Source organism: Canis aureus, chromosome 36, assembly GCF_053574225.1.
Source record: "Canis aureus isolate CA01 chromosome 36, VMU_Caureus_v.1.0, whole genome shotgun sequence".
Lineage (NCBI taxonomy): Eukaryota > Metazoa > Chordata > Mammalia > Carnivora > Canidae > Canis > Canis aureus.
The window spans coordinates 9742860-9770635 of record NC_135646.1 but is presented as its reverse complement, the minus strand read 5'-3'; the positions used below and the strand labels follow the sequence as shown (position 1 = coordinate 9770635).

At 36.1% G+C, this 27776-nt stretch overlaps 1 protein-coding gene and 1 long non-coding RNA gene across 12 annotated transcripts in view; one reads left to right on the top strand and one right to left on the bottom strand.

The window, feature by feature from the left end:
* SPAG16 (sperm associated antigen 16) overlaps positions 1–27776 on the top strand; it is a 911935-nt gene that overhangs the window by 407888 nt on the left and 476271 nt on the right. For all 11 annotated transcript variants that reach the window (XM_077885066.1, XM_077885063.1, XM_077885062.1 and 8 more), the window contains one exon: positions 24652–24795. In XM_077885066.1, the coding sequence (XP_077741192.1) occupies positions 24652–24795 (144 nt within the window). The remainder of the gene's footprint in view (positions 1–24651; positions 24796–27776) is intronic.
* On the bottom strand, positions 11596–26499 carry LOC144305927 (uncharacterized). Its single transcript, XR_013372955.1, has 4 exons — positions 26425–26499; positions 13453–13484; positions 12394–12470; positions 11596–11953 (listed from the first exon to the last, which is right to left on the bottom strand). It is a non-coding gene; the product is annotated as an uncharacterized LOC144305927 (long non-coding RNA).

Sequence of the window (27776 nt, the reverse complement as noted above, 5' to 3'; positions counted from 1 at the left end):
ACTGTACCTCTGCTGGACTGACATGGGATCACCTGCCCACACAGCTTGCTTCTGAGAAATTTAAACCGACGGACTGTGTGAAAGCCTACAGACTTTTTTCCCTTGTCTTCCCATCTAAATGTCCTTACTTTTATATACATCTCCCATGCTGAACCTTTCACAGGTACTTTACCTTTCCCCTCCTTGTAGTAATTCAGACTTATTAGTTACAGGATCTGAACTAATATGGAAAAGAGTAGTAATTATGTGCTCTTTAGAGCTTTTTTTAAGGGAAGGAAGACTGATAGATTTGCCAGTTGGTTGATATTCTTGAGTCTGATTTAGGGGGCAGATGGTTGGGTAGATTGACATATTTTCTTGGTTTCTTTTGGTCCTAGATTCTTTCTTTAGACCTTCAAGTTGCAAAAGATATTTGAACCCCTCCCCCCGCCCCCACTCCAAACTATCCTGGTCTCTGGTTATATACATTGTTGCTAGACTTACAATAGAATATTTTGGGGAGTTTCTTTTTCTCTGATTTTATAAGCTACATTTTAGTGGGAACTTTAGAAAACCAAACTCAAAAATATTTTATCAATAGAAACAAAATTTAGAGATCTTGAGCCAGGTTTGGAACTACCATGTTATTTCCATTTTTGTGTCTGTGATTGTTTTTACATTCATAGCCTGAAAATAAATTTTTCTTTATGAAAAAAAATCAGAGTAAATCAGAGAATTCTGTCTTATAATCCAGTAACACTAAGTCACAGTCCTACACAGACTGCTTGTCTTATAATTGTTGTTTTGAGTGGAATAGATCTTGGAGAACCCACGAACTATTATTGAAAACCCAAGGCTCACTCTGAACTTTACCTCTTAGATGTGTTTTTCTAGAATCTATTCTAACATATTATGGTGTCTCCTGTTTGAGTGTCCTATTATCTTTTTCCTTTTTTCCCCAAAGACTTTCTTGTATCCTGCAATACTTTCCCTTTCTTTTTCAAAATTGTAATAGCATAATGAGAATCATCCCAATAAAATGTACTAATTTGGCATGTCAATATTTATATTCTCTTCAGAAAAACCCAGTTGGAGTTTATAGAGTAACAAACCAAACCATGTGAATTTACCCATTCATTTTTTTATTTTAATATGAAAAGGTTATAATTTCTCAACCTCAACTGTTGACCCTAGCAGAAAGAGAGCTCATCCATGCAAAGGTTCTAACATCATAACTGGATCATGGTAGATTCTTAAATAAAAGTTGTAATTCATGTTTTAACTCCAGTTGTCCTTTTGTGGGCTTCAGCAGAAGGAGTTTCTCAGACAATTCCATGAGTAAGTGGGCCAGACTGGATGTTTGACATCACTATGACACTCATGCTCTCAGGAAAAGAGCCTGGCTTTAACTGCTGTCCCTAGGCTCTTTCTTAGGACTGACAAGTACAGAGCCAATGAACAATTGTCAGACCTCTAAATAATTCTTCTCTTAACATTTCCTTATTCACTCTCAAATCCATGCCATGTTAGTGACTACTTACCCTGTCCATACCAGATGCAAACCACAAGACGTATGCCATATGATTTCACTCATAGGTAGAATTTAAGAAACTAAATGAGCAGGAAAAAGAGAGTGTGAGATAAACCAATAAATAGAATCTCAGCTAGACAGCAAACTGGTTGGTGATTATCTATTTTGCTAAAGTTTTAACAAATATATTTTTATCTGTTTCAACAATTATAATTATAAAACACTGCTGTTATTGTTTTGTATTTACATTAGGTGTTGTTCCAGAATTATATTTATTAGCCCTTCATGGTGGAAAATAGCTGCCTGCTCTTTTAAAAACTTCTCTTTGCCTTCCAGCAACTCTGGTTTTTATAATGGGATCTTAGTCCAAAAAATAGTTTCATTTCCCCAACAATGCCTTCCCACTGTGAAATGCAGTTGATATAAACCCACCTTATTTTCTCTGGGTCAGCCTCCAGTATCTCCCCAATGCTCACTTTATCAAAGACTGCATTTTAATTCTCCTTGCTCTTGTTGCCACCATCAATTATTTTCTTTTATCATCCTGCAGATTTTTAATGGCTCCTTCCTTTGTGAGTATCATATTATAGGAATGAACCAAGGAATTTATTTATATGCCCACACAATATTCCTATGTACCATAGTAGATACTAGTTAAGTACTGTGCTAAGGAGCTAAAGTATAGAAAACTTTAATCTATGTACTATATAGCCCATAAATCAAGTATAAAAAGAATTATTTTGTTATTTCCTAATACATGTTAAAATAAAGATCATTTAAAGCCTGACAACTTCTATGTTCTTCCTAAATGAAAAAATCATAAATGATCCCAATTATGGCAAATTGTATCTGTTCTATGCAAGAGTCATCTTAAAACATGCAAAAGTGAATTCTACTTTTCAGAATGTTTTGTAGATTTTTAAAATGTACTTTTCCTCACAGCACCGGCATCGTGTTGTGATTTTGTAGCTAAGGACATCCGGTTATTTTCATGGCAATGTTTTAAATCACCAGCATTCTAATCTTTATTTTTTGCCAAAGGTAAAAAATGTTTATGGCAGGTAGAATAATGCCCTCTCCAAAGACATTAATACCCTAAACCTGGTGATATGTTACCTTATATGGCAAAGGGATTTTGATTAAGTTAAGGATCCTTAGATGGGGAGATTATTCTGGATTACCTGTGTGAGCTCAAAGTAATTATGAGGGTCCATATAAGAGAAAGCAGGACATAAGAGAGAAGAGAGCTGGTGATAAAAGGAAGAGTCAGAGAAATTTGAGGATGCCACACTGCTGACTTTGAAGATAGAGGGACTATGAGCCAAGAAATGCCAGTGGCCTCCAAAAGCTGGAAAAGGCAAGGGAATCGAATTTCTCCTACAGTCTCCAGGAGGAACTAGCCCTGGTGATATTTTTATTTTAGCCCAGTGGAACCTTTTTCAATCTTCTAACCTCTAAGACCGTAAGATAATAAATTTATATTGTTTGAAGCCACTGAGTTTGTGGCAGTTTGTTACAGCAGCAATAGGATATATTACAAGGATTGACAGCCCTTGAACAATTTAGGTAGCCTTGGGCCCCATTAGCGATTCACTTTGAGTGGTTTATGCTTCTCTAAAGAAAGTTCTGTCCAGCATTTCTGAAGAAGCAGCAGCTCTGTGCACAAGGAAGACCACCAGTGACCAGAAGGCTAAGTCTATTTAATTGGCTGCCACCAGTTTGAGAATAATGGGAAATCTGGGAGCAGTATCTTCCATCTTCCTTACTTGATGGTGTTGCTCAGTTGTATCTATAGAGGTGGTAGAAATGTGGATCTTGAATATCCAACCCTTCCAGGCTTGAAAGCATTTTTTAAAAATATAGCAGGGATGCAAGTATGTGCCCATTGATGTGTCCTGTTGATAATTGTATGGTCTGCATGTGGCATATGTGGGCTTGAGCAAGTGTTTCACCAGCATATTTCCAACTTTACTACACTTTCTAACCTAAAATTCTTAATATTCTTAAAATTCTTGGACTCTTAACATGTATCTTTTCTACTGCAGCAGTTCCACATTTTAGGTTCTGACACTAAAACGATGTACCTTTCAGCTGCCAAACTCAGTATCAGGATGCATCCAGCTGACCAGAGGCAACATGACCAGTAGTCATTTAAACACAGGGATTTCTTTATTTCTGCAAAACTATTATGGCGTCTGAATCCTTTGTCCTTCCTAGACTGTTGCCCTTAGTGTGTTGCTTTTGTCCTCGTGGTTACAAAACATATTGCTATACTTCTAGGTTTCATATCCATGACTGGAAGGGGAGTGGGGGGAGTAAAGGTCAAAGAGTTTTGTCCTTGTCCCTGCCTTTATATGCAGGAAAGAATGGCCTAGGTCTCACTGAATAGAAGAACCATGCCACATGGTTACTGTTACTACTGAGATAGTATAGGAAGGTCTATTAGCTTTCCAAGCTCTAAATTAAAAAAAAAAAAAAAGAGAGAAAAATGACATTGTGGATGATTGGGGGAACCAATCCTCATACTGCAAAGTACACATTTAAATGAGTGATTTCTGTGAGATGGATTGGTTTACTACTATAGATTCCACAATTTTTCAGCTGCCGATCCCATTTAAAACACTGAACTGTGTAGAGCTTCAGCAGAAAGACATGGAGAACAGCCACCAGATTTATTATTACCTGAATCTTTTATTGTTAATATTGTTCTCTGATTCAAAAAGAAAATATTCGCAAAAAGAAAATATTTGTAATGTAGAATTTTAATGACGTTATTTAAAATGTATTCTTTTTCTCTCTGTATAAGGAAACATTTTTCATGATCTCTTTCCTACTTTTGCCCCTCCCCCAAAATATTGGTGGCACAAATAATTCTTAAGAAAATATCTAATATCTCAATAGACTTCCCCTATCAGAATCTTAGACATAACAGTGATTTAAAGGAAATGATTCTTACATTCTGAAGGCTAATCAAGTTGCAAAATTCTAAAACATTTTGTAAGCTCTCACATACAGCATCTAGCCAAAACCAACAATTCCAAATGAGATCTTTTTTATTATGTATTGCAGATTTCCTTAAAAGAGAACATATTTCACAACCTAGAATGTGACATTATTGTTGCACAGCAGTAAAGTTGATGTGTATGGTGTGTGGCATGCATCCAACCGTGTCATCCATCAATGAAATTTCAGAGGTTGATTATACTACAGAACAATCCTATAGTGGAAAATTACCCACTTTCTCAGGAGCTACCATTTAACACATCTTTTTTGAAATGAAATTTGCGACTTCCTGCTAACAGCTATAGAAGGGAGATGAGGAGGGGGAAACGGAGGGGAAGGCTCTTCCTATAATGAAAAGAAAGAAAGATAGAAAAGGTAGGAAAAGAACATTTAAATTGGCACTATCTCTAAAGAGAAAGCCATATGCTCAGCACACTTTCCATATTCCAGTTTTATAATTACTCTTGAGGTTCCTGAGGGCTTCTAAATCAGGCCATTTCTGAAAGAATATATATATTTTTCTGTTGTTTCAAATTTAGATAATCTTTTCACACTTGGAAATTAGGAATGCACATTAAGATGTTGATAGGAAATTGAGTAGAGAAAGAATTTATATTTTTAATCACCTGACTTTAATGATAATCGCATTTAGGCCAGGTCTCTATTACCCAGTGAAGAAAAGAATTGAAGCAATTACCTTAACAATTGAGACAAAACCACCTAGAAGACATTGTCGGGTTTAGTTAGCTGGATAGTGGATAAGATGCCTGAAATTGATGGAGGCACTGAGCTACTCAAAATGGAGCAGAAACTTTTATTTTTTTCCCGTCTGTGACAGGCTCTCACTTCTGATAGGAAATTATTTAAAAGATGAATAGAAATGAAACCATTGTTGCTTGATTTTGGAAAATCATCTAGAATTTTAGACAATTTGATCCCTGTTCATTAATTTGGGAGGGTAAAAGATTCCATTTAAGACAAAATAAGGTAAATTTCATAAATGTACACAATAAATACCCTGGAGTTTCAAATGTGGAAGAGAACAACCAGTTAGAGGAAACCAGAAAAGCCTTTTTGGGAGAAGGAATCTTAAAAACAGGATTTCTAAGTCTCAAATAGGGCTAGTATTGTTGAGTGGGAAGAGGGGTAGTATGTGGGTTATGGAGGAACAAGCAAGATATCATTAGGCAGCCCTAGTGGAAACAAACAAAAAGATAAGCTTGAAAAGTACATTGTATGTGTTATTGTGCCTATTTGTGGATCAGAGGATAGTGTAGTTTGATGGAAAAATACTGGAAACTATGACCAGAAACTATAATAATAATCATTACAAAATGTGCTGAAGAGTACCTGGGTGGCTCAGTCGGTTAAGCATTCACCTTTGTCTCCGGTCTTGATCCTTAGGCTCTCTGCTCAGTGGGGAGTCTCCTCCTCCCTCTCCAGCTGTATCTACCCCCACTCATTCTTTCTCTCTCTCTCTCTTTCAAATAAATAAAATCTAAACAAAACAAAAACATGCTGAGGCTTAGTAGGTCCAGAGTATGTTTCTGATATAATAGGTCCTGAAATGTGTCTCAATCTGAAAACATAGCCTTTGCTAATGTCTCAAATAGACTTTACAGCTCTGCTGAAGTTCATTTACTGCCAACTAATTTACCTAGGTATATAAATTTCCATTAATTCTTACAATGGAAAAGAGAATTTTGTCATTATTGAACTTCATTTTTGTTTAATAGATGGTTCTTATGGAAAAGAAAAAGACTTTTTGTTATGCTTCTCTCACACCTGAAAAAATAGCCATAAGTATGACAATTGTGGATGAGAGCAATTGGTAGGTAAAGACAGACTTACGTTGGCAAGATTGTTTCTTCACTTAGCTTGAAACTGATTGCGCACAAGAGCAGTTTGGCATTATCCCTGGTGGTGCTAGGAAGAAGGAATTCACATTCATTTTAGATCCTTGGTTTACTTATTTTCTTCCCTATTTGTCTGCTGGATATTAGCATCTTTTTCCCCCCCTGGGGAAAAATTTTTTCCTTAATAAAATAAGTGAAATAATCACCTTAATGGAAATAGAATTAAAATTTGATAATTACTTAACTGCAACAATAATTTGCAGGGGCTTAGCATTACTTTATTCATGCTCGCATTTTTTTACTAAAATGTTGATGTATTTTTAAGATTTCATTACTTTTCAGGTTTAAAGTAGTTATATTTTAGTTAATGAAATATAATGCATCGTATTTGGTAATTGAGGATTTATTTTTTAAGTACAGAGAATGTTCTTTCTTATAGACTGTAATTGTAGCTACATTCATTGTGTCAAATTATGTATGCATTATTAGACCTTCAAACCCCATAATAAATTATGTATGTTACTGTTTGGGGGCGTTTGCTTAGTGGCACAAATATTTATATAACAAAAATCTAAGTTATATTTATAAGCAAGAAAACTGAAATCTCTACACTCTTTAGGATCTAACTTCTCTTAATGGTAGGAAAAAGAGTATTTTAATGGCCAAAATGGGATGAAATACAATTCCTAAATAATTTTTATTTTTTTATTTTTATTTTTTTAATTTTTATTTATTTATGATAGTAACACACACACACACACACACACACACACACAGAGGCAGAGACACAGGCAGAGGGAGAAGCAGGCTCCATGCACTGGGAGCCCGACGTGGGATTCGATCCCAGGTCTCCAGGATCGCGCCCTGGGCCAAAGGCAGGCGCTAAACCTCTGCACCACCCAGGGATCCCCTAAATAATTTTTAAATTCACAATTCAAAATTTATGTTCATTTCTATGGTCTTATAAAATAGGTGTTTGGCAGAAAACCATTTTTTAAGGCTAATAACACTTGAAAGCATAACACCTCATATAACATAGGAGTTAAGAATTGTGGATTTTGTACAATTGTTCTAAAGATTATAATTTCCTGAACTCCCAAAGCTTTAGAATATTACAAAATGTAATTCTTTAATGTGGAGAAGTATCTACTGGATTAGTAATATAAGTAAGGAACTAAGAACTTAGTTTGAATAGCATATATTATTATTGTGGTGCATATATTAGACACATTGTTTTTTTAATACATTGAAATTAGATTTATTGTCAGTTTCCACAGAGCTGTCTGGCATTTTATTTGTCTTGTTTTTGTTTTCTTTTGTTTTTATGATTTGTTTAATGGTAGTAAATTGTATGTTTATATTATTTACCAAAAAATTTATATATGCAATCAGTATTTAGACATCTGATTGCATTGCCTGTATCTTGCCATTTAGATAGGTGTACTAAGGAAGTGAATTGTTAGAAATAGGAGATGGATATATTAGGTTTAACACCTTGTTTGCCAAAGTATCATTTTGTTAATATCCAAACTAGATATTGTGGAACATCATTACACTGAAAAATGAATCCTTAATGCATTCATTGAAAAATGAATTCTTAGCATAGTATGCTTATCTCTTTCTGCATTTGAATGGCTCTTGAATGGGGAGGTAAACATTCCCCTGAGGCTAATATGCAAGTTTTCTGTATTTCTAGAGAAAGCTGAGAGGCAAAACTAATATACCTGAAAAACTCCTTAAGTGACTTTAAGATTATTAGAGATATTTATACAAAATAGCACTCATCCCCATTCTTGACCATTGTACTCTACTAAAACCAGAAATTTTCATAATTGGCTATGACAAAGATAAGGACAGGATATATTACTGTTGTCATAGAGGGAATAGAACTAAACCAATAATTCTGTGTTGCATTCAGGCAGCAAAGTACTGATCAATAGTTTTGGATCTTTTCCAGCCTTTGCCTAAAAACTAACTTAGTAGGAGATCCATAATGATGACTCCCTGGGTGGGTTAGTATAAAGTAAGAATCCATCACTTTTTTCCATTTGAGTCTGCATTTCCAATGAGCATTAAAAGACTGAAAACATCAGCTGATAAGCAACTGACTTTCCCCCATCCCACCCTCATTAAGCACTATATATAAGTTAGAAGAATTCAGATATTTTTTAAAGAAATTGAAAAGATGTTTAAATTCAATTATCATTTAGTTTCAAATTTAAAAATTGAGAAATTTGAAAATGATTTTTTTTTTTTTAAGATTTTATGTATTTATTCATGGGAGACACAGAGAGAAAGGCAGGCAGAGGCAGAGGGAGAACCAGGCTCCATGCAGGGAACCTGATGTGGGACTCAATCCTGGGACTCTAGGATCACGCTCTGAACCGAAGGCAGACACTCAACCACTGAGCCACCTCGGTGTCCTGAATGTGATCCCTAAGTGTGGAAATAATGAATAAAATAATAACCAGCATTTAATTGAGCGCTCAATAGGAGACCGGTGCTTTCCTAAGTGCTTTCTATGTATTTTAATTTAAATTTTATTTAATGCTTCAGCATTAATGTTCTATAAATGAGAAAATAAATGTACAGACGAGTAATTCATTTTATTCATTTGAAGTATGGAGAACATTATTTTAGAAGTCTTAAGAAAATTCTAGAAAAGAAAAGCCTTATTATTTATCTCAAGAAAGCCTATTTTTTAAAAGTAACTTCTAAATTTTAGAGTTTGATGTTTCATATTATTTGAGAAATTGTCTTATGAAGCTAGTCATGGAAAACCCACATATTCCAATGGTTACTAATCCATGTACTTGACCCACATTAAAACCATTTACAAGTCTGTAAAGGCAGCAACAAACCTAAAAGTACAAGGCACATTTGAAGCAACCCAGGTAGGTACTACTACCAGGATCAAATTCAGTGTGTCCAAGATTATGAAAAACATGTTATTTTTGTCTTCCAAATGCTAATGCGTGTCTTTTTCTGAAGATCTGGAATTTAGAAAATGTGAATATATAGGCTTTTACTTGATTAAGCCAAGTGCTCCTTGAGACCTAAACATAAGACTCTGAAAGGTAGAAATAAAATATTAGCTTTTACTGATAAAAGTTAAATTAGTGGGATATTTTGATATGTGGCCACATTGGGCTTTCTACCACTCTACTCATGCAAGGCAGGCTAATTGGGGCACAGGTAATACTGAGTGATGATAACCAGCCCTATCCTAGCAATATACAGCACGTAAGTGTTGAAAAAGTGTGTTTAGTACAGGCAAAGAGAAGAGACAGAAGCTAGAGGGAACTGAAAACTGTAACTCCAAAGTTTTACCTGGCCAGATAGATTAAGTTTTTCCTGCATCTCAGAAGAGTGAAGGTGGAGAGAGGCTAGGACTGTAACTCTTAAAGGAAATTCTTCATCTAAAACACAAGACCTGGGGAATCCCTGGCTGGCTCAGCGATTGAGCATCTGCCTTCAGCCCAGGGTGTGATCCTGGAGTCCTGAGATCCAGTCCCACATCAGGCTCCTTGCATGGAGCCTGCTTCTGCCTCTGCCTGTGTCACTGCCTCTCTCTCTCTCTCACTCTTTCTCATGAATAAATAAATAAAATAAAACAACAACAACAACAACAAAACAACAGAATCCTCACAAAACCTGGTGACAAGCTTCCTTCTATTTTATTATTACAGTGATAATTATAATTTGATATTTATAATTAGAGCCATTTGCAAGAGTTGTAGATTTATCATAGTTCAGAGCAGCAGGTTTGGTGGCAGCAACATTAGGAATAAGAAAGCAAAAACCTAAAGGTCCAGGATCTCGTTGCCTTCTAATTGCTGTCATATCTGCAGACTGTCAGAGAACAGGATTAGAACAAGGAACACTCATTTTGCATAAAGATTTTCTATTTCTCTTGACATTTCCAACAACTCAGTAGCATGACCAAATGAAATCTGAAATAATGGATGGGAAAAGTTAGGTGGGAGGACTATCCAATGTAAGAGTTCTGTCTCAGCCTAATTAAGATTCAAAAATCAGATGGAAAAGATGATGTCAAAGAAGAAAAATTACAAGGAAATTGTGGTAATTGATGAAGAGAGACTATAATTGATAGAAAGGAATGAAAATGGTGATTTCAGTTATCTCTGATTTCTAATAAGATTGCAGGGACTTACAGCAAAATGTTTTGGAATGTCTAGCAGGTAAAGATTATTAGGTCAAAAACATTAATTCACATGAAATTTGAAAATCATTGTATATAATATTCACAGTATTTACCAATTTTCAGTCAACTAAATTAAATGCTTCAGATTACAAATCCAGTAACACAGGAAGGATACCTTCTATTTTCCTTGTTATGCTAATTAGTGAAATCTTGAACTCATGCTAAGTAATCAATACATGCTGATTGATTATGGGTGATTTGTAGGCTCTAAGAATGGCAGATTATTTTTTACAGATTTTATTTATTTATTTGAGAGAGAGAGAGCATGAACGGGGGAAAAGGTAGAGGGAGAAGCAAACTCCGTGCTGAGCAGGGAGCCCATTGGGGAACTCGATCCCAGGACCCTGGTCATTACCTGAGCTGAAGGCAGACGCTTAACCAACTGAGCTGAAGGATAGATTATTTTTAAAATGAGTGTTAAATGTGCAAAGCTATAATCAAATTTTTGCTATTTTACCAATGAAGGGGAAACAATGCTGTAATAAAGGTTAACTTATCTATATGTAATGTAACTCTGGGATCGAGTCCCACATCAGGCTCCCTGCATGGAGCCTGCTTCTCCCTCTGCCTGTGTCTCTGCCTCTCTCTGTCTCTCATGAATAAATAAAATCTTTAAAAAAATTTTTTGAATTCCAAATTAAAGTTTGTTGTAAGATAACAATAGAACAATTAGCATACATGGCAACACAGATAAATTGAAAACACAGGACAAGGTTCCCAAATATTTACTAAGCGGCAGTGAAGAGTGATGCTGGAATTTGATGTTTTTCACAATGCATATATAACATGGTATATATCCAAATGGTAAGTCATCTTGGCTTTAATGTCCAATGACCATGACTCTAAATGCTATGCTTTAATAGCTTAAACATTTTCTCTTACGGAAACTGCCACAGAAAACAAATACATATAATAATAAGTGGGGAAAAGTAAGTGTTAATATTTTATTTTATTCTGAATCATAACACATAATTTAAAATTTGTTAAGAAATGTTTTTGTTATTTCAATAGCAGTAAATGGGAAAAATGTAAAGAGAGGCATTTTTCTGACTTCATAAAAAGAATATCTCAAACAGTATAAAGTATAAAATAATGCATCTGTGTCAGGAGTTTTTTTCATCTTAATTTGTGTAGAGGGAAAACCAGAAGCCCTCAATGATATACAACAAGAATTCGATGCTCAGGCACCCGAGGTGTAGTCATCTTGGTAATTCTTTTTGTAGCTAGTTGTTGGTTCTTCTGGTCTTGACTGTACTCACATGTGCATGAGGCAGCTGATCTGGTATGGGATGAAAATCAGGACATCATAGTTCTGCTCCATGCATCTCTCATCCCCCATCAGATTTGGGAGGGTATGTCCTTCTCATGATGATAAGAAGGGGAAAAAAGAGAGCAAGCCCAATCATGAAAACATTCTTCAAGCCTCTTGGGTGTGCCACATTTACTAATATGTCATTGGTTAGTGCAAGTCATAGCATCAGGCCCATAATTACAGTTGGGAAAGATAGATTAGACCCACTCTCCAGGATAGTTTTCCTAATGTAGACATATTCCTGGATTCCAGGGATTTGGACATTGTTGGTTCACGACCTCCTCTGAAGCTTTCCAGGTGTAATCTGAAATCAGTCCCCATGCTCAGAAGGCAGGAAGAGACTGAAAAAAGAGGTGGCCCACTCCAGGGTGGTAGGTGTTTTAATAAGCAAGGAAACTTATATACAAGGCTTGTCTTGAGTGGCAGCAATAGGAGTGGATCCCCAAGTCCACCTGCCAAATCTTAAAAGTTTCTACAGAGGTCTTACCTGGGTTCAGTCACATATACGATGCATGTATACTCAGCATCATATCACTGTCTCAAGGCCATGTCCCCAGAACAGCTCTGGAAATGAGAAAAGAAACCATAACCCACATTCCAAGGACTGGGGAGAGGATGAGGAGGCTGTGTTTGCCTGAGTCCAGCTCTTAAGTCAACCAACACTCAAGTCTTTTGAATGACCTCTCCCTCCAGACGTGGACATTTTGGGGAGACAATTCTGTTTACTGTAAGAACTTCCTAAATATCTTCTGTGTGAGAAAGTGCTCTCAAAGCTATTTAAAATAATAGTTGGAATAGTTAAATTTTTGAACACTAGGAATTACACTATTTATGAATTATTTAATCTCCTATATGAGCTAAAGATGTTTATTATTCCTATTTTGCTAAAGAGGAAACTAAAGCTTAGCTATCTTCCAAATGCTAAGTCCAGTTACACAGACCACAGAACCTTTAGGGTAACTGCTATATAGAGCTCCTTTGCTTAAACTCTTGCTGATTGTCTTAACCAAAAAAGAAAATTATCATGACATATGAAGTTCTTTCTATTTCTGTCAAACTTCTAACATGCTATAACAAAATAATTTCCTTTTGGCAAAATGTTCTAGAATAAAAGTGATTTTTATTAATACATTTGGAACTTTGTGTTCAGAATTGTCAGTGCCTAAGTTTACCCAAAATATTTCCTGTGGTTATCTGCCCACATCATTCTTTTCTCCCCTTCAGTTTGAATTCTGCTTTAATGCATTGATTATATTGATAAAGATGTGGGGGGAGTGGCAAGGAAGCAGCTGATCTGTTGTATAAGAGGATGGAAAGATATGGAGTAGAATTGTAATAAGTGAAGTTATTAAATCAGATGAAATTTTACAGGTCAGTGAAACCTTATACTGAGAAAATATAAAGCAGAGTACATAAGCACACAGAACCTTAGACTCCTAGGCATTCTTATACCTGCATGAGTGAGGTAAAGAGAGGACAGCAAGACACAGGGGAAGCTTAAATAAGCAGGATTAAGGGGTCGATAAACACTGCAGCAAACACTTACCTCTCCTGGTTGTTCTTAGTTTCTTTTCCTCACTAAGGACAATATAAAAAACAAAATGTTAAAACGCAAATTATACATACATGCACACACACAATGCAAAAGGTAACTGGTAACAGAGCCAAGTTGTATAGTGAAGCTTTGAATAAGGGGAGGAGGGTGGGGGGTGGGAGTGAATGGGTGACGGGCACTGGGGGTTATTCTGTATGTTAGTAAATTGAACACCAATAAAAAATAAATTAAAAAAAATAAAATAAAAAAAAAGAGGGTCTCTGCTGCAGGCATTGAATGTTGCATAAAGAAAGTAATTAGAGTTATTTATGATAGAAAATAGTTGATTAAGCTGTGTGCTTCAGAGAACTGAGGATGGTACAGTTCTCTGATGCAGTTTTCTTTCTCCCTCTGAATTGGTAGAAGTCAAAGTAGATAATCAGGGAACTGAAAATCTACGCAGTTGTTCCTATTCTGATTGCAATATGGGGCTGGATAAAAACAGAGGCTCCAGCACTTACCTGAGATTGTAGCAGGTTGCTGCTGGGGCTGCTCTCCCTATTCCCTTTTCTTATCCAAAGTGGGTAGTTGGGAACAGAACAAGTAGCCAATACATACCTCTTTATTTTTGTTTCTTTCAAATGAAAAAGAAGATGTCAGCAGCATTTAGGATGCAGAGATAAATTCATGGGAATAAAGGATAAAACAGCACCCTACCGCATGGCAAATTATCAGGACCCATTTCCTGTCTGGCCTTTGTCTTTCTTAATATGTCATTGTTCGGACCTATCTCTATCTACCTCATTGCTTCCGGAAGGCTTAAGTCCCACCATCTTATGTGTTTATCAGTTCCTAGTTTGGCCCAGTTGGCTACCTAATTCCACCCTGTGAACTTACATTTTTTATTATACTCCTCAGTTCTGGCTGTAGACATCTGGTTGCCAACCCTGAACTTCACTTGTTTGTAAGGCTTTCTAAATAGCTTTATTGAGATGTTTTATAACTGAGTTTTATTCTTGTCCCTTCACCCTCCTCCATTCACTGGGAAGTGCTCAGGGGCTCGCTCACTGCAGCTCCTCATGACCCTCAACTGCATACAGTGAGTGCCAAACTCAGAGACTAGGGCCCTCTCTTCTCCCCATAAGTCTTGCCACAGGGTCTCTGACACAAATGAGGCAGGGTGATATAGACTTAATCAGTCTTAGCACATGTTTTAGTCTAGAAATTGAAACTCAGATTGATCTCTGTAACCTATGATGATTTCAATATATTTCTTGAATTTCAAAATATATTCCTAAAAAAGCGCTAAATTTTACTAAATATTCTTCAAAAAAAAAACCATAAATAATTTTGGCTTTCTAATTTAATTATCAAATAGGCACCAAAAAAATGTCAATAGTTAAATATCCCAATCCTCACGTTAGCTTGGTGATTTCTAACAAATTTGGCCAAGTTCAGAACAGAATTCTGTGCTATAGCATGTAAATCTACCTTAATTCCATGTCTTAAATAGTAATACTTCCAATTATTCCTAGATTATACATCTAAGTTATATTTTTAAATATCCTCCTGGAAAAGAGATTTTATGACAGAGCTCTTACCATGGGGATGTTTGACTTTGGCTTAAAAAAGCATCTACTCTGTGTCACTAATATACCAAGATGTGAAATGGAAAATTTTTATATTCATAGCTACACAGAGTTCTTGTAAATTGCTGAAACATGAAATAACCAAATAAACTTTATTATTGAAATGGGTTTCTTAAGAACATAAACGTGTAATGTAACTTTCAAACCTGTTAAACCATGAAAGAACTACACCGATTTCATAACACAAAGCACAGTGTGTATAAAACTATGTAGCATAAAATGTTCAGCTGCCAAAGTAACAGAAAGGTTCCAGGAGGTATTTTCATAAATCTGGAAACAGTTAACCTGTTTTGATGATCTCCCTCATTCCATTTACCTGAATAGCAGGGCCTGGCTTTCTGTATCTTTGGAGTTAATAAATTCAATTTAGTTGAGTCTGTATTTTGAAATGGTCTTTCATATTAGAAAGTTCAACTTTCTGGAGAAAATGGAATGGTATTCTTCAGATTAAGAGTATCCTTTCATAAGTTTTGTTTTATTTGGTAAGTAAAACAACTGAATAAAGTGAAGGAGACAGAGTAAATGACATCACATTTTTTTTATGTGAGGAAACAGAGACATAATAAATTTAAATGACTTTTGTTCGAGGCCACTGGTCCCCAAGGTCTTAAGAATTTTCTTCTCGATGATAATTGGGAAATGGCATCACTTATGCACTCACCTGATTGGGACTATTTCCCACCCTGCGAAACATAGACAGTTAGCTGTGCAAATGAGGTCATAGGACAATTTTAAGGATTATTAGGCTGCATATTTGCATATATGTTGACTTTTCATAAATGACTTTTGAGTTGAGTGTTAATGGAAAATGTTTACCTGTGCATTTGGAGAATTTTTTTCATATTAAGATACAAATCTACAAATCTCAATGGCGTGTTTATATTAGTTTATACACATTAATATAACAAAAATGCTATTACTCTTATTTATAAGTAGTTGATTTAAGTAGCATTAGCTAAGATTAGACTTTCACCTGAAAGCTTTTCCTAGAAAACTGAAATTAAACTAATACTTAAGTTTAAAAAAAAAATATACATTTGTGCTATGTAATTCAAAGAAAACAAAGATTTTGGGAAAGTTGTGTGGAACTGCTTCACATAGGGTGAAAAAAGCCAAACAATTTATATCTTTTTTTTTTTTTTTAAGATTTTATTTATTTATTCATGAGCGACTGAGAGAGAGAGAGAGTCAAAGACATAGGCAGAGGGAGAAGCAGGCTCCCCACACAGAGCCTGATGCGGGACCTGATCCTGAATCCCAGGATCAAGACCTGAGGTGAAGGCAGACACTCAACCTCTGAGCCATCCAGGCATCTCAATCTATATCTTGTTAAAAGGGATTTGGGTTTAATCTAGGAACTGCTTATATGAGTGATGTTACATAATGTGGGTGAATTTGTTCTTTTAATATATGGCCTTTTAAATACCTACTAAGTAATCTAAGTCACTGGTGAAGGCCTTTCCCCAACAAGGACCCAGAATACACATCCAGTCTTCCCTGCTTCATACCTGTTGATGGTTGCATTAGTACTACCAGCCAGGTAGCATGACAAAGGGAAGACAATTTGGTATGCCACTCTACTCCAAATTTATGTATGTATAAAGTTGAAATAACATTGAACAAGAAAAATAAAAAGAATTTAGCCTTTCTGGCTACCATCCAGGGCATTATTAATAAATCCCTAAACTATGAAAATGCCCCACCTATTTAGTAAAAATGAAATGAGGGTGCTACTTTCCGGATCTCGACAATACAAATCTGACTTAGCTTTGAGTAAACTCTATAATATCACAGTTTTTAAACTTAAAGTGACAGGGAAATATTAAGATTTAATATTTTCACATTTTCTTAGCTGACTTCTAAAAATGAACGTGACTTGATATCTTATTTTGACAGATTTCTAATTATTTTGTTTTGTGCACATATTCATTTTATAACTTTTATTCCAGTTTACTTTGGCATTTTTTAAAGTGTACTTAATTACTTAAAATTTCTTACTGGTGAAAACCAGCTATGAATTGACTCTTCCTAAAGATAATAATGAAATTCTTAACATACTAGAGTGACATCTGTCAAAATAATGAGGAGTTATCTGTTAAATGGATATAAAGCCATTATTTTTAGGTTACTGCCATATATTTTTAGCTAAGTGTCCAAATTTCTTTTCTTGTTCTGTCCTTTCTCATTTTCCACATAGTGGCTAGAGAGAGCTTTTCAATACTTATCAACCACATATCATTCTCCCACTTAAAACCATTAGATGATCGTAGGATAAATTTTATTCTTTTCTCAGCCTATGGGGCCCTACATGATCTAGTCCTTGTCCTTTTATTGTTCCCCATCCATCCTCAACACAGTGCTCGCTGGCTGCTCTCTGCAGTCACTCTGATCTTCCTTCTGTCCAGTGAATACACCAACTCCTTTCAGCCATAGTGCTTTTGCACATGCAGTCACCCATACCTGACACTACCTGCCCCTAAATCATCCTAAAGAAGCTTCTTCCTTCTTGCCATTCTGATTTCAGCTAGAATGTCACATCTTCCACGAGGACACCTCTAACCACCTCATTAAAATAACATTCCCCTGCAAATCATTGTCATATCACTTTGTTACTTTTTTCTTATAGCTGAATTATCTTGTTCAGTTATTTTATTATTGTTTGTTTCCCTCCATTCACATGCAAATGAATGAAGTGATGTGGGTGATCCCCGTCTGTTTTGCATACTGCATCATAGGCCCTTGACACATTTTTGTAGAAATAATGAAAAAAAAAAAAAAGGTGCATGTTAGAGTGCTCTGTAAATCCTGAAGCATGTCCAATTATAAGATGCAATTATTAGCTGAGTAACAATGAGACAAGTCTTTTATATATATTTGTCCTGGTAAACTGGATAAAAACGTGTGAGTGGGTGCTGTCCTTAAGGATAAGTAGATAAGCGGTCACCTAAAGTTTATGGGGCACACATTTTGATATTGATTCATTTTCAAACTACTGTGCATCTTCTGTGTTAGAAATAATTAGAGCCTGCGAACTGAAGTGAAGGAAACATTTACAATGCTGAATAACCTAAAGTGAAGACAGGGGTATCTAATTAGTCTTTCTTCTGACAATCTTTTTTTGGATTAATATTCTTCTCTTTGAAAAGTCTAACAGTGGTGCTTATGTCACCGACTCTACTGATAATTAATAGTGTTCGCCATACACCTACACATATTCCTTCCAAAATATTCTTGTGTGATGCCACTACTGGAAAGAACAGTTTCAATTAGAGAGGAGAGCTTTTGAAGTATAGATCATGTGGTCTATTAGAAGGAATATGTCCTATTATAAAAGAAAAATCTCCCATAGAACATAATAGTTGATGTAACTTGCCTGGGATATTGTTTAACAAAACACTTTATGGATACTTCATCAGGACATGACTTGATGAAGAAGCAGGAGTAGCATTCATCCACATTTTTCTTTTTTTAAATCCCTAAGATGTTTTCCTGTACTATTTCCACCCCAGTCACAAGCTTATTAACTTGGGAATGAGGTGACAGGGCCTTTGTCTTTGAATCTTGTAATTATAATTAATAGTAAGTTAAAGGGAAGCAGAAAGCTTATATTCAAAGTTTAAAGTAAAATGACTTTGTGGCACTTAGGGCAGGTGCCAGAAGATATTAAGTAAGAGCTCATTATTCTTATTAATAAGAACTTCGGGGAGACATCTTTGAGAAGCAGAGTCATTTTATGGTTACAAGAGGGACACCTATCTGTGGACAGAGCTTGGGAGTGGAACTGTGCTCTTCTCATCTGAGGATGCTTAGGGCCTAGCAGAGGCTTTTCCAGATGGTTCCTTCACTAGTTTGTGCCAGTTTTATACATGAAGACAGAGATAGGAGTCAGTGTACACACACTGTCCACTGCTTCCTTCAATACATTTCTAAAAGTCATATCATGAAATAATCCTAAAACTTCATTATATTTACTTGTGAAAGTATTATGTGGGGGTGGGGTTGCATTTAACCAAATGATTTAATATCCAATAAAGCCCAGCAGTGGCCAATGTCTGCCAGAGCCACGTGGAAACATCATTTCTCTCTAAATATCTGCAATTTTAAGTACTAAATTTACTACCCATATTCTTTAAAAGAAGCGTAGATGATTTATAGAAGTTAACTACATGAAGGACCAGTTACAATGAGGTGTAATAGTGTTGAATAATAATAACAGCTAACTTGGGGATCCCTGGGTAGCTCAGCAGTTTGGTGTCTGCCTCCTTCGGCCCAGGATGTGATCCTGGAGTCCTGGGATCGAGTCCCACGTTGGGTTCCTGCATTGAGCCTGCTTCTCCCTCTGCTTGAATCTCTGCCTCTCAGTCTCTCTCTCTCTCTCTCTCTCTCTGTGACTCATGAATAAATAAATAAAATCTTTTTTTTAAAATGTTAAAAAACATACAGCTAACTTTATGGAGAACCAACCATGTTCAGATATTGTTTCAAACACTTTGCATACGTCGACTTATTTTATCCTCACAACACCTCTATGAATGAGGCTTATGATTCCCTCCTTTTCACAAACATGGAAACTGAGACTGAGAGGTTATACATTAGCTACTAAGGAAGTTGTAGATCAGTATTCAAATCTGGGCATGCTGGTCTTAGGGACTCCGTCTGCCCTGTGATAATGTTCACTGTATTTTCATTACTTGTCTACCACTATTCTAAGTCCTCTACGTGTATTATTTAATTCCCAGAACAAATCTATGAGGTCAATACTGTATTATTCCCATTTTTCAGATGAGGAAGCTGAGGGAAAGGCTAGTGAAATGACTTATCTGAGGATGCCTAGCGAGTAAACACTGAAGCAAGAGGTCAGACTCACATCTTACTCTGGAGCCTACACTCAAACACTAGGCCACTCCAACCATGCGGATGCTTTACATCAGGAATAGGCAAACTAGGGCCAGAGACCAAATCTGTCCCACCACATGGTTTTATAAATAAAGTTTTTTTAGAACACAGCCTTGCTTATTCATTTATGTTTTGTTTATTGCTGCTTTCATTCTACAGTGGCAGAGTTGAGTAGTTACAGTAGAGACCATATGGTTCATAAGCCTAAAATATTTACTACCTGGCCCTTTACAGAAAAAGTTATCCAGCCTCTGCTTCAGAGCATAAGTATTTCTTTCTCAATTATCTTCCTTTCATCCCTCAGCACTCTGAGCCTAGCCAGTGCCTAATTTCCAGAAAATAACAAGTGACAGTAATAAAAACCTTTCAAACATCATTAGAAAATGAGCAAAAAAAAAAAAAAAATTCAGTTCTATAGAAAATCAAGGTGCATCTGAATTAATCCCTTAGATATAAATAAGACATTTGGATTGGTTTTTGCCGTCTAAAAAGGGAAAAGGCAGTTGAGGGTCTGAGCTCCCTCTACTGAGAGACATGGACTCTGGAGACAATCTGCTCATATTCATGTCTTCACTCTGCCACTTCCTGGCTTCGTGACCCTGAGCAGATCACTTAACTTGCATGTATGCCAATTCCCCAATCTGCAAGATGGGTATAATAGTAGACCTAACTCATAGGGGCATTATGACCATTAAATGAGTTAATGCTTGTAATTTTATTATCAAGAACTGACTCCTATAAAGTGTTAATTATTTCTCCTGTTCTTCAATTTTTTCAAAAGACTAATTCAAAGCTAAGCAGAATAATAAAAATTGAATATACTGGGGAAGTTCTCAATGGATGAAAAGCCTATCAAATCAATGCTTAATAAATATCCTTCCACATTTTTCCTAACAGCGTGCTATATGAAAATAGGTGGATAAAAACTCATGGCTCTCTGACAGCTTGAAGTACAAGACAAGGCTCATAATAGTGCAACAGAATAAGATCTTTATTAAGTTCAACATATAATACATCAGCACAGAAACCTAATGCAGACAGGAATGTTAGAGAATGCTTCTCACCTGCTTTCCCCTACAGCACCAGAACATTTTAATTGTAAATGGTAGGGTCCACTATAGCCTTTAAGATACTCAGATGTCAAGTAGTACCTAGCTCTGATACATACACTGACAGTTCCTGGATATGCTCATAAACTCAGAGGTAACAGTGACTAAATGACTTAAGCATTTATGGGAAATGATATTATTGTCAAGCTTTTATAAGAATTGTTGATGTTTACAATATACACATAAAAATAATAAACTATGGGGCAGCCCGGGTGGCTCAGCGGTTTGGCGCCACCTTCAGCCCATGGTGTGATCCTGGAGACCCGGAATCGAGTCCCACATCGGGCTCCCTGCATGGAGTCTGCTTCTCCCTCTGCCTTTGTCTCTTCCTCTCTCTCTCTCTCTCTGTTTCTCATGAATAAATAACTAAAATCTTTAAAAAAAATAATAATAAACTATGAAAGACTAGTACTAAGTAGAAGTAGCTAAATCATGAACCCCAAATTGAGACTATCCTAAGTTCAAAGTCAGCCTCCATCCATTCCTGAATGTGAACTTGAGCAACTTATATCTCAATCCCTACTTAGTCATAAAATAACAAAACTAATAGCACCAGTTAATCACTCATTCAGATACTTGACAAGCATTTATAGAATAGCTACCATGTGCCCGCCACTGTTAGGATTGAGTGTACAGCAAATACACAACAAACAGGCCTAAACTATTGCCCACCTCAGCTTTTATTTCCACTTATGAGAATTAAACATTTAGTACAAATTCTGGTACGCATTCAGTTTTCAAACAGTGCTGGATATCATTACTGTTAACTGATGAGGAAGAGGAAGAAGATTTCAGACACCAGTGCCTCACTGTGGAGTTGGTAATAACACTGAATTTATGCATCTTGAAAATGTTTCTGGTCCATGGCCCTTACCTTGTGTTCCCAGTCTTGATCTTTTTCCACACAGAGTGATCTGAGTTGGCATTTGCTGCTCTTGATTGGGGGTCTTTATGATTAGGACTATGACCCAGTATTGCTGATATACTTATTTAGTGACTAATCCAATAACAAGTATTGATTGATTGTTATGAAAACATTCTCATCTGTATATGCTGAGTATATTTCTGTTCACTTAATGACCATTTTCATGGATAGGGGTGCCTGAGTGGCTCAGTTGGTTAAGGGACTGACTCTTGGTTTTGGCTGAGTCATGGTCTCAGGGTACTGGAATCTAACTCTGTGTTAGGCTCTGAGCTCAGCAGGGAGTCTGCTTCCCTTCTCTCCATCTTCCCCTCCCTCCTCTCATGCATACACTCTCTCTCTAAAATAAATAAATCTTTTATAAAGACCATTTCATGGATGAAGTAAAATTATATTCAAAAAATAGAATATCAGTGCTTGATTGAAATTTGTCCAGAATGATTAGAAGAAAACTCTTTTATATATGAGATTCTTTAAAAAAAAAAAATCATTGTTAGAAAAGATCTGAGCAATAAAACCAGAGACTGTGATGAGTAGGATCAGATCATGCCAAGTGGAAGTAGACATTCCAGGTGGCTTGGAGGAGACCCCAAAGTAGAAGGGATCAGAAAGAGTTTGGAAAAACACTTTCAAAACTGATTAACTACCAATGAGTTTGTGTTTATATTTTTTTCCTTAACTTCTACAAACAGCTCCCCTCACAAAAGTCATTTTGGAAACTTATCTTTCAAAGTCTGTAAAGACATCAATGATTTTAGTTATCTTACTTAAAGAGGGTAATTTATCATCTAGTCAAGTGTGCACGTGTCTGCCAGGAAAGCTTCGAGCCAACATATATCATACTCAGTAGCTTCAAGGATTTGGTTTGCCTTCTTATGTGTGTTTGAATATAGAATTCATTTCAATCTGACATTTTTTACCTCTCATCATATTTTTTCTTCTAATTAAGTTCTATAAATGTATCCTCTACCACATTTGAGCTGTAATAAATTCTTTTCCTGGATTGGCCTTCTGAAAGTCACAAACCAACATTGTGATGAATTGCAAAATGACTAATTCCCCTTTTGTGTTTATTTTGAGCAGCAGAATGCTGGAGAAAAATGAAGCAGAGTTTCACTAGAAAGAAGGTCCTGCTTATAGTAGTTACATGCCTGTAAATTGAATATTTTCAACACTAACTGACCCCAGCAGATTTCTGAAATTGCATAGGTCTAATTCAAGGACATAATTTTTCAGCCCCAAGTTTTGGGATTTGATGGTATTACTGGAAGGGATCCATATTGAGGAAAGTTTTCCTCTCATATAAGCCCTGGAGTTAATGATGTAGATGTGCACTGAGACCATGATGTCATTGGGAAATAGATTTCTTAAATTCTGTATTGCAGAAGAAAGGAACAAGGCTATTCACAGAATGGACTGCAGGAGAAATGAATGTAAAAATTTTATTTTTGGGGCAGCCCCAGTGGCACAGCGGTTTAGCGCTGCCTGCAGCCTGGGGTGTGATCCTGGAGACCCGGGATCAAGTCCCAGGTCGGGCTTCCTGCGTGGAGCCTGCTTCTCCCTCTGCCTGTGTCTCTGCCCCCCCCCCCAAATAAATAAATAAATAAATATATTTTTTTTAAAGATTTATTTTTTAAGTCTTTGTTTTACTTCTCTATATTATAGGCAAGTAAATGTATTATATCTTTGATTTGAGATGGCTATGCTGAAATTGAATAATTTGTTGATAATATATAGGCTGGCATTTTAATAGGTGCTTAGCAGTGGGCACATTTGTTCCTATTACATTGTAAAGCATAGATGAAACTCTATATAAATAAGATTAAAGCATTGCCATAGATAAAATATCAGGCATTAACCTTGTAGACTCTTGATTTTAGAATGGTTTAACTCCAATATTTAAATAGCCACAATGATCATAGCCCAGTTCAAATAATACTGCTTAATGTGTTAATCATTAATTTTACATACTTCTTTCTCATTTCTCTCTATGCCTTTATAAAGTGGGAATTGCCTTATGCATCCTGAATTCATTACTGTAATTTGTGTACTGTGCATTGACTGAAGCCAATTTAAGTGGCATATTAGCTTAGAATTTGAGCTTCTTCACTTTGTGTAGATAGTGGGCCTTGGAGTTAATGTTTCATTTATAGTATTTGTTATAGAGCTATGATAATATGGTTATGATTCATGATCTTTTCCTGGATAATGCCTGATTTAAGATACACTGTAGTCTGAAAAGAATCTTAATTTTTTTTTTCTGTTAAGCATGGCTACTGGTCCACATATCCTCACACCAAACCATGATTGGCATGACTTTTCCTTTATAAAAGGAAAATCAGAATTATTGTTTTCAAGTCAGGATTAAGACATTTGCCTTAACTTGTCATCATAGTTTGCAAACGAGAAATCTGAGATCCAGTAAAGTTTATTAGATTGATGGCAATCAGAGGCTGTAAGCATTAGAACTACAGCCAGGATGTAGAACCTGGCTCTTCTGACTCCTGAGCCAACACTCTGCAAGCGATCTTGCCTTGATAAAATGGGATAACCACTGTCATTTCACTTAATCAGAATGTGGAACCATTTGCTATTATCTCCTCACAACACTCTTTTCTTGTCTCTCCCTGTGCAGTGTCATCATGCACCCCCACAAAGACATCCTAGTCACCTGTGGGGAGGACCGTCTCTGGAAGGTAGTGGGGCTCCCCAAAGGCAACGTGCTTCACACAGGATTTGGCCATACCGACTGGCTTTCCAACTGCTGCTTCCATCCCAGGTCAGTACACACAACTCCCTGAACCTGCTTCCACTCTCCAGGAATGCACTTGTTTGTGTTTTGTCACTCTACTGGCTTTTTAAAAAACTACTTTATTGAAATATGAAATGACATACAAAAAAAATTGTGCAAAGTTAATATATGCAACTTGGTAAGTTTGCATATATTTGCAATATTTGCAAATATTTGCATTTATTGCAAGATAAATGTACATCCCTGAAATGACCACCACAATCTATGCCATAAACACACCTATTGTCTCTGAAAATATCCTCCCACCCACATTACTATTAATTATAAGATACTTAAAATCTACCCTCTTAAGAATTTTTAAGTATACAATATAGAGGATCCCTGGGTGGCTCAGCGGTTTAGCACCTGCCTTTGGCCCAGGGCGTGATGCTGGAGTCTCGGGATCGAGTCCTGCATCCCGCTCCCTGCATGGAGCCTGCTTCTCCCTCTGCCTGTGTCTCTGCCCCTCACTCTCTCTCTCTTTCTCTCTCTCTGTCTCTCATGAATAATAAATCTTTTTTTTTAAAGAAAATTTTAAGTATACAGTGTAATATTATTGACTCTATGTTCTACAATAGATCTCTAGGACTTAGTCATCTTATATAAATGAAAGTTTGTACTTGGCTAGCTTTTATGACACTTTTCTCTCTGGAACCCCACACCCTCCACTGAATTTTGAGACATGTAGATAAATGGTTTTCTTGGCTTTCATTATATTGACTTTAGATTGATAGCTTTTGATATTTGGAACATGTAAAAGTCCACATGCTAACACACTTAGCAAAAGTAAGAGGTATCCCAGGACAAGCACAATTAATGCTCCTTGTACACGCAAGCTCTGATAAGGCACATGGATTTCTAGTCAAGAATGCATGCCAGTCTTTACTTTGCTTGTTAATCTTACAGGTTTTCCTCTTAGAATTAAGTTATCTACTAAAAGGGATTAGAAGGCAGTGATCAATTTCTTTAAAAATTTAATAACACTCAAAATATTAGAGAGAACAAAGTAAAACTGAAGGCATTGAACCCTGTAATTGCAGAATTTACTGTATTTTGGTATCCAGAGGCCAAGGGCACAGAAGTAAAGACATTGTTAAACACATAGGTACTTATTTCTAGTGGCAGAAAGTTCTGCCCACACTCGTTCCAGGGGCAACTCCTTTTCTGCCGCCCAGTCCTGACTGTATTCTCTTATTCATCATTACACTGCTTAACATTTGTAAACACTCTTACATCTGGCTCTAACACTCTCTGGTCTAGGTACTTTTGGGGACACATAGTTATTGGTACAATTTCTAAACCATCCCATTGGGAAATTTTGGTCTTACGAGGACTCTATTGATTTATTTTCATGTTCACAAAATTCCTTTAAAAGAAAACCACTGTGTTTGTCTTATCCTTCATATGAATGCCAATGAAGTTAGATTGAAATAAAAATAAACTAAATTTTTCAGAAATTTGTGACTGAATGAGAACAGTGAGGAGATTTATTTTAATTTTTGAAAAGCTCCTTAAAGTGTAATTTATCTTTGGTACTAGATGTGTGAATTTAATTTTTAAACATGTAGTGCATTTCATATCTGGTATATAGATAAACAGATTCATGCCACTTCTTACCTCTTAGAAACATAAAGCCCATCTTGCTAGCAGAGACAATGCAATTAGTAGTATAGCCTATCACTTATGTAGCTGCTGGGCATGCTAATCAGATTTCCATAATGCCCTGTTACCATGGTAGCCAGGGACTCCGAGAATTTTCTCATTAGTGCTTGACCAGCATAAAGTCCTTTTAATAGATCTTCCTGTTTTCCCACTCAATTACTGAAATTAAAATGAGGTGAAATACATCATTATTCACTCACAATATGAATTTACATTTAGTACTTTTCTTTGGCAGAATTGTAGTAAAATGCAGCTACACTTTTTTTTTTCTAGTGTGTAGGGAATCCTGAGAAACAAATACATTTAACCTTAAATGTTCTTAAGTGAGAAATGCTGAATAGCAAGTGTTCTTTCTGTAGAGTTAGTAAAAAATAACAAATGATTATTAGGGATCCCTGGGTGGCACAGCGGTTTGGCGCCTGCCTTTGGCCCGGGGCGCGATCCTGGAGACCCGGGATCGAATCCCACGTCGGGCTCCCTGCATGGAGCCTGCTTCTCCCTCTGCCTGTGTCTCTGCCTCTCTGTCTCTCTCTGTGTGGCTATCATGAATAAATAAATAAAATCTTAAAAAAAAAAAAATGATTATTAGAAATAACAAGAAAAAAACTCATATTTGGGGTAGAAATTAATTCAGAAAGAGTTTATATTTGAAACCTCAAAATTTTATAATGCAAACCAACATTGAAAAACATATGCATAATAAAAAGCAATGTATAATATTATGTATGTAATATATATATATGTACACACAAACATACATGTTTTAAAATTTGTCGACACTTAACACTTTCCGAAATTTAAATTTTTGAACTTTGATTTTTATTGTGGCTTAGGTAATTTGGTCAGTAAAAAAATAGTTTATTGTTGAAGGTAATATTTTTTCTATTTCTCTATATACTCATCTGTTAAAAAATTAAACATAAATTTGATTCAAATATGATACTTCAGTATGTAGTTGGATCTTTGGCTAAAGAATGCAATCGTAGTCTTTCTCAGAGCCCATTTGTGTGATCAGCTTGATTCTGCTTCCTGGGAAGAGGCTCAGAGTGGACATACTATGTACCTGATCCCTGTGCTCTTCACATAGGAAAAGAAACTTGTACATTTTATTTTATTTTTAATTGTAGTTGTTCCTATGTTTCTGTGTAGCTGTGACTAGAAACTGTAACTTACATTACTTCCAACTGGATGTCTTCCTGATTACTATGACATTCAATGCAATGTCTCTTCCACAATGACATGACCCAGATTTCTTCTGGGGGTCAATCCTACTTGATATGACAGTAGTACTTACCCTGACCTAAGCA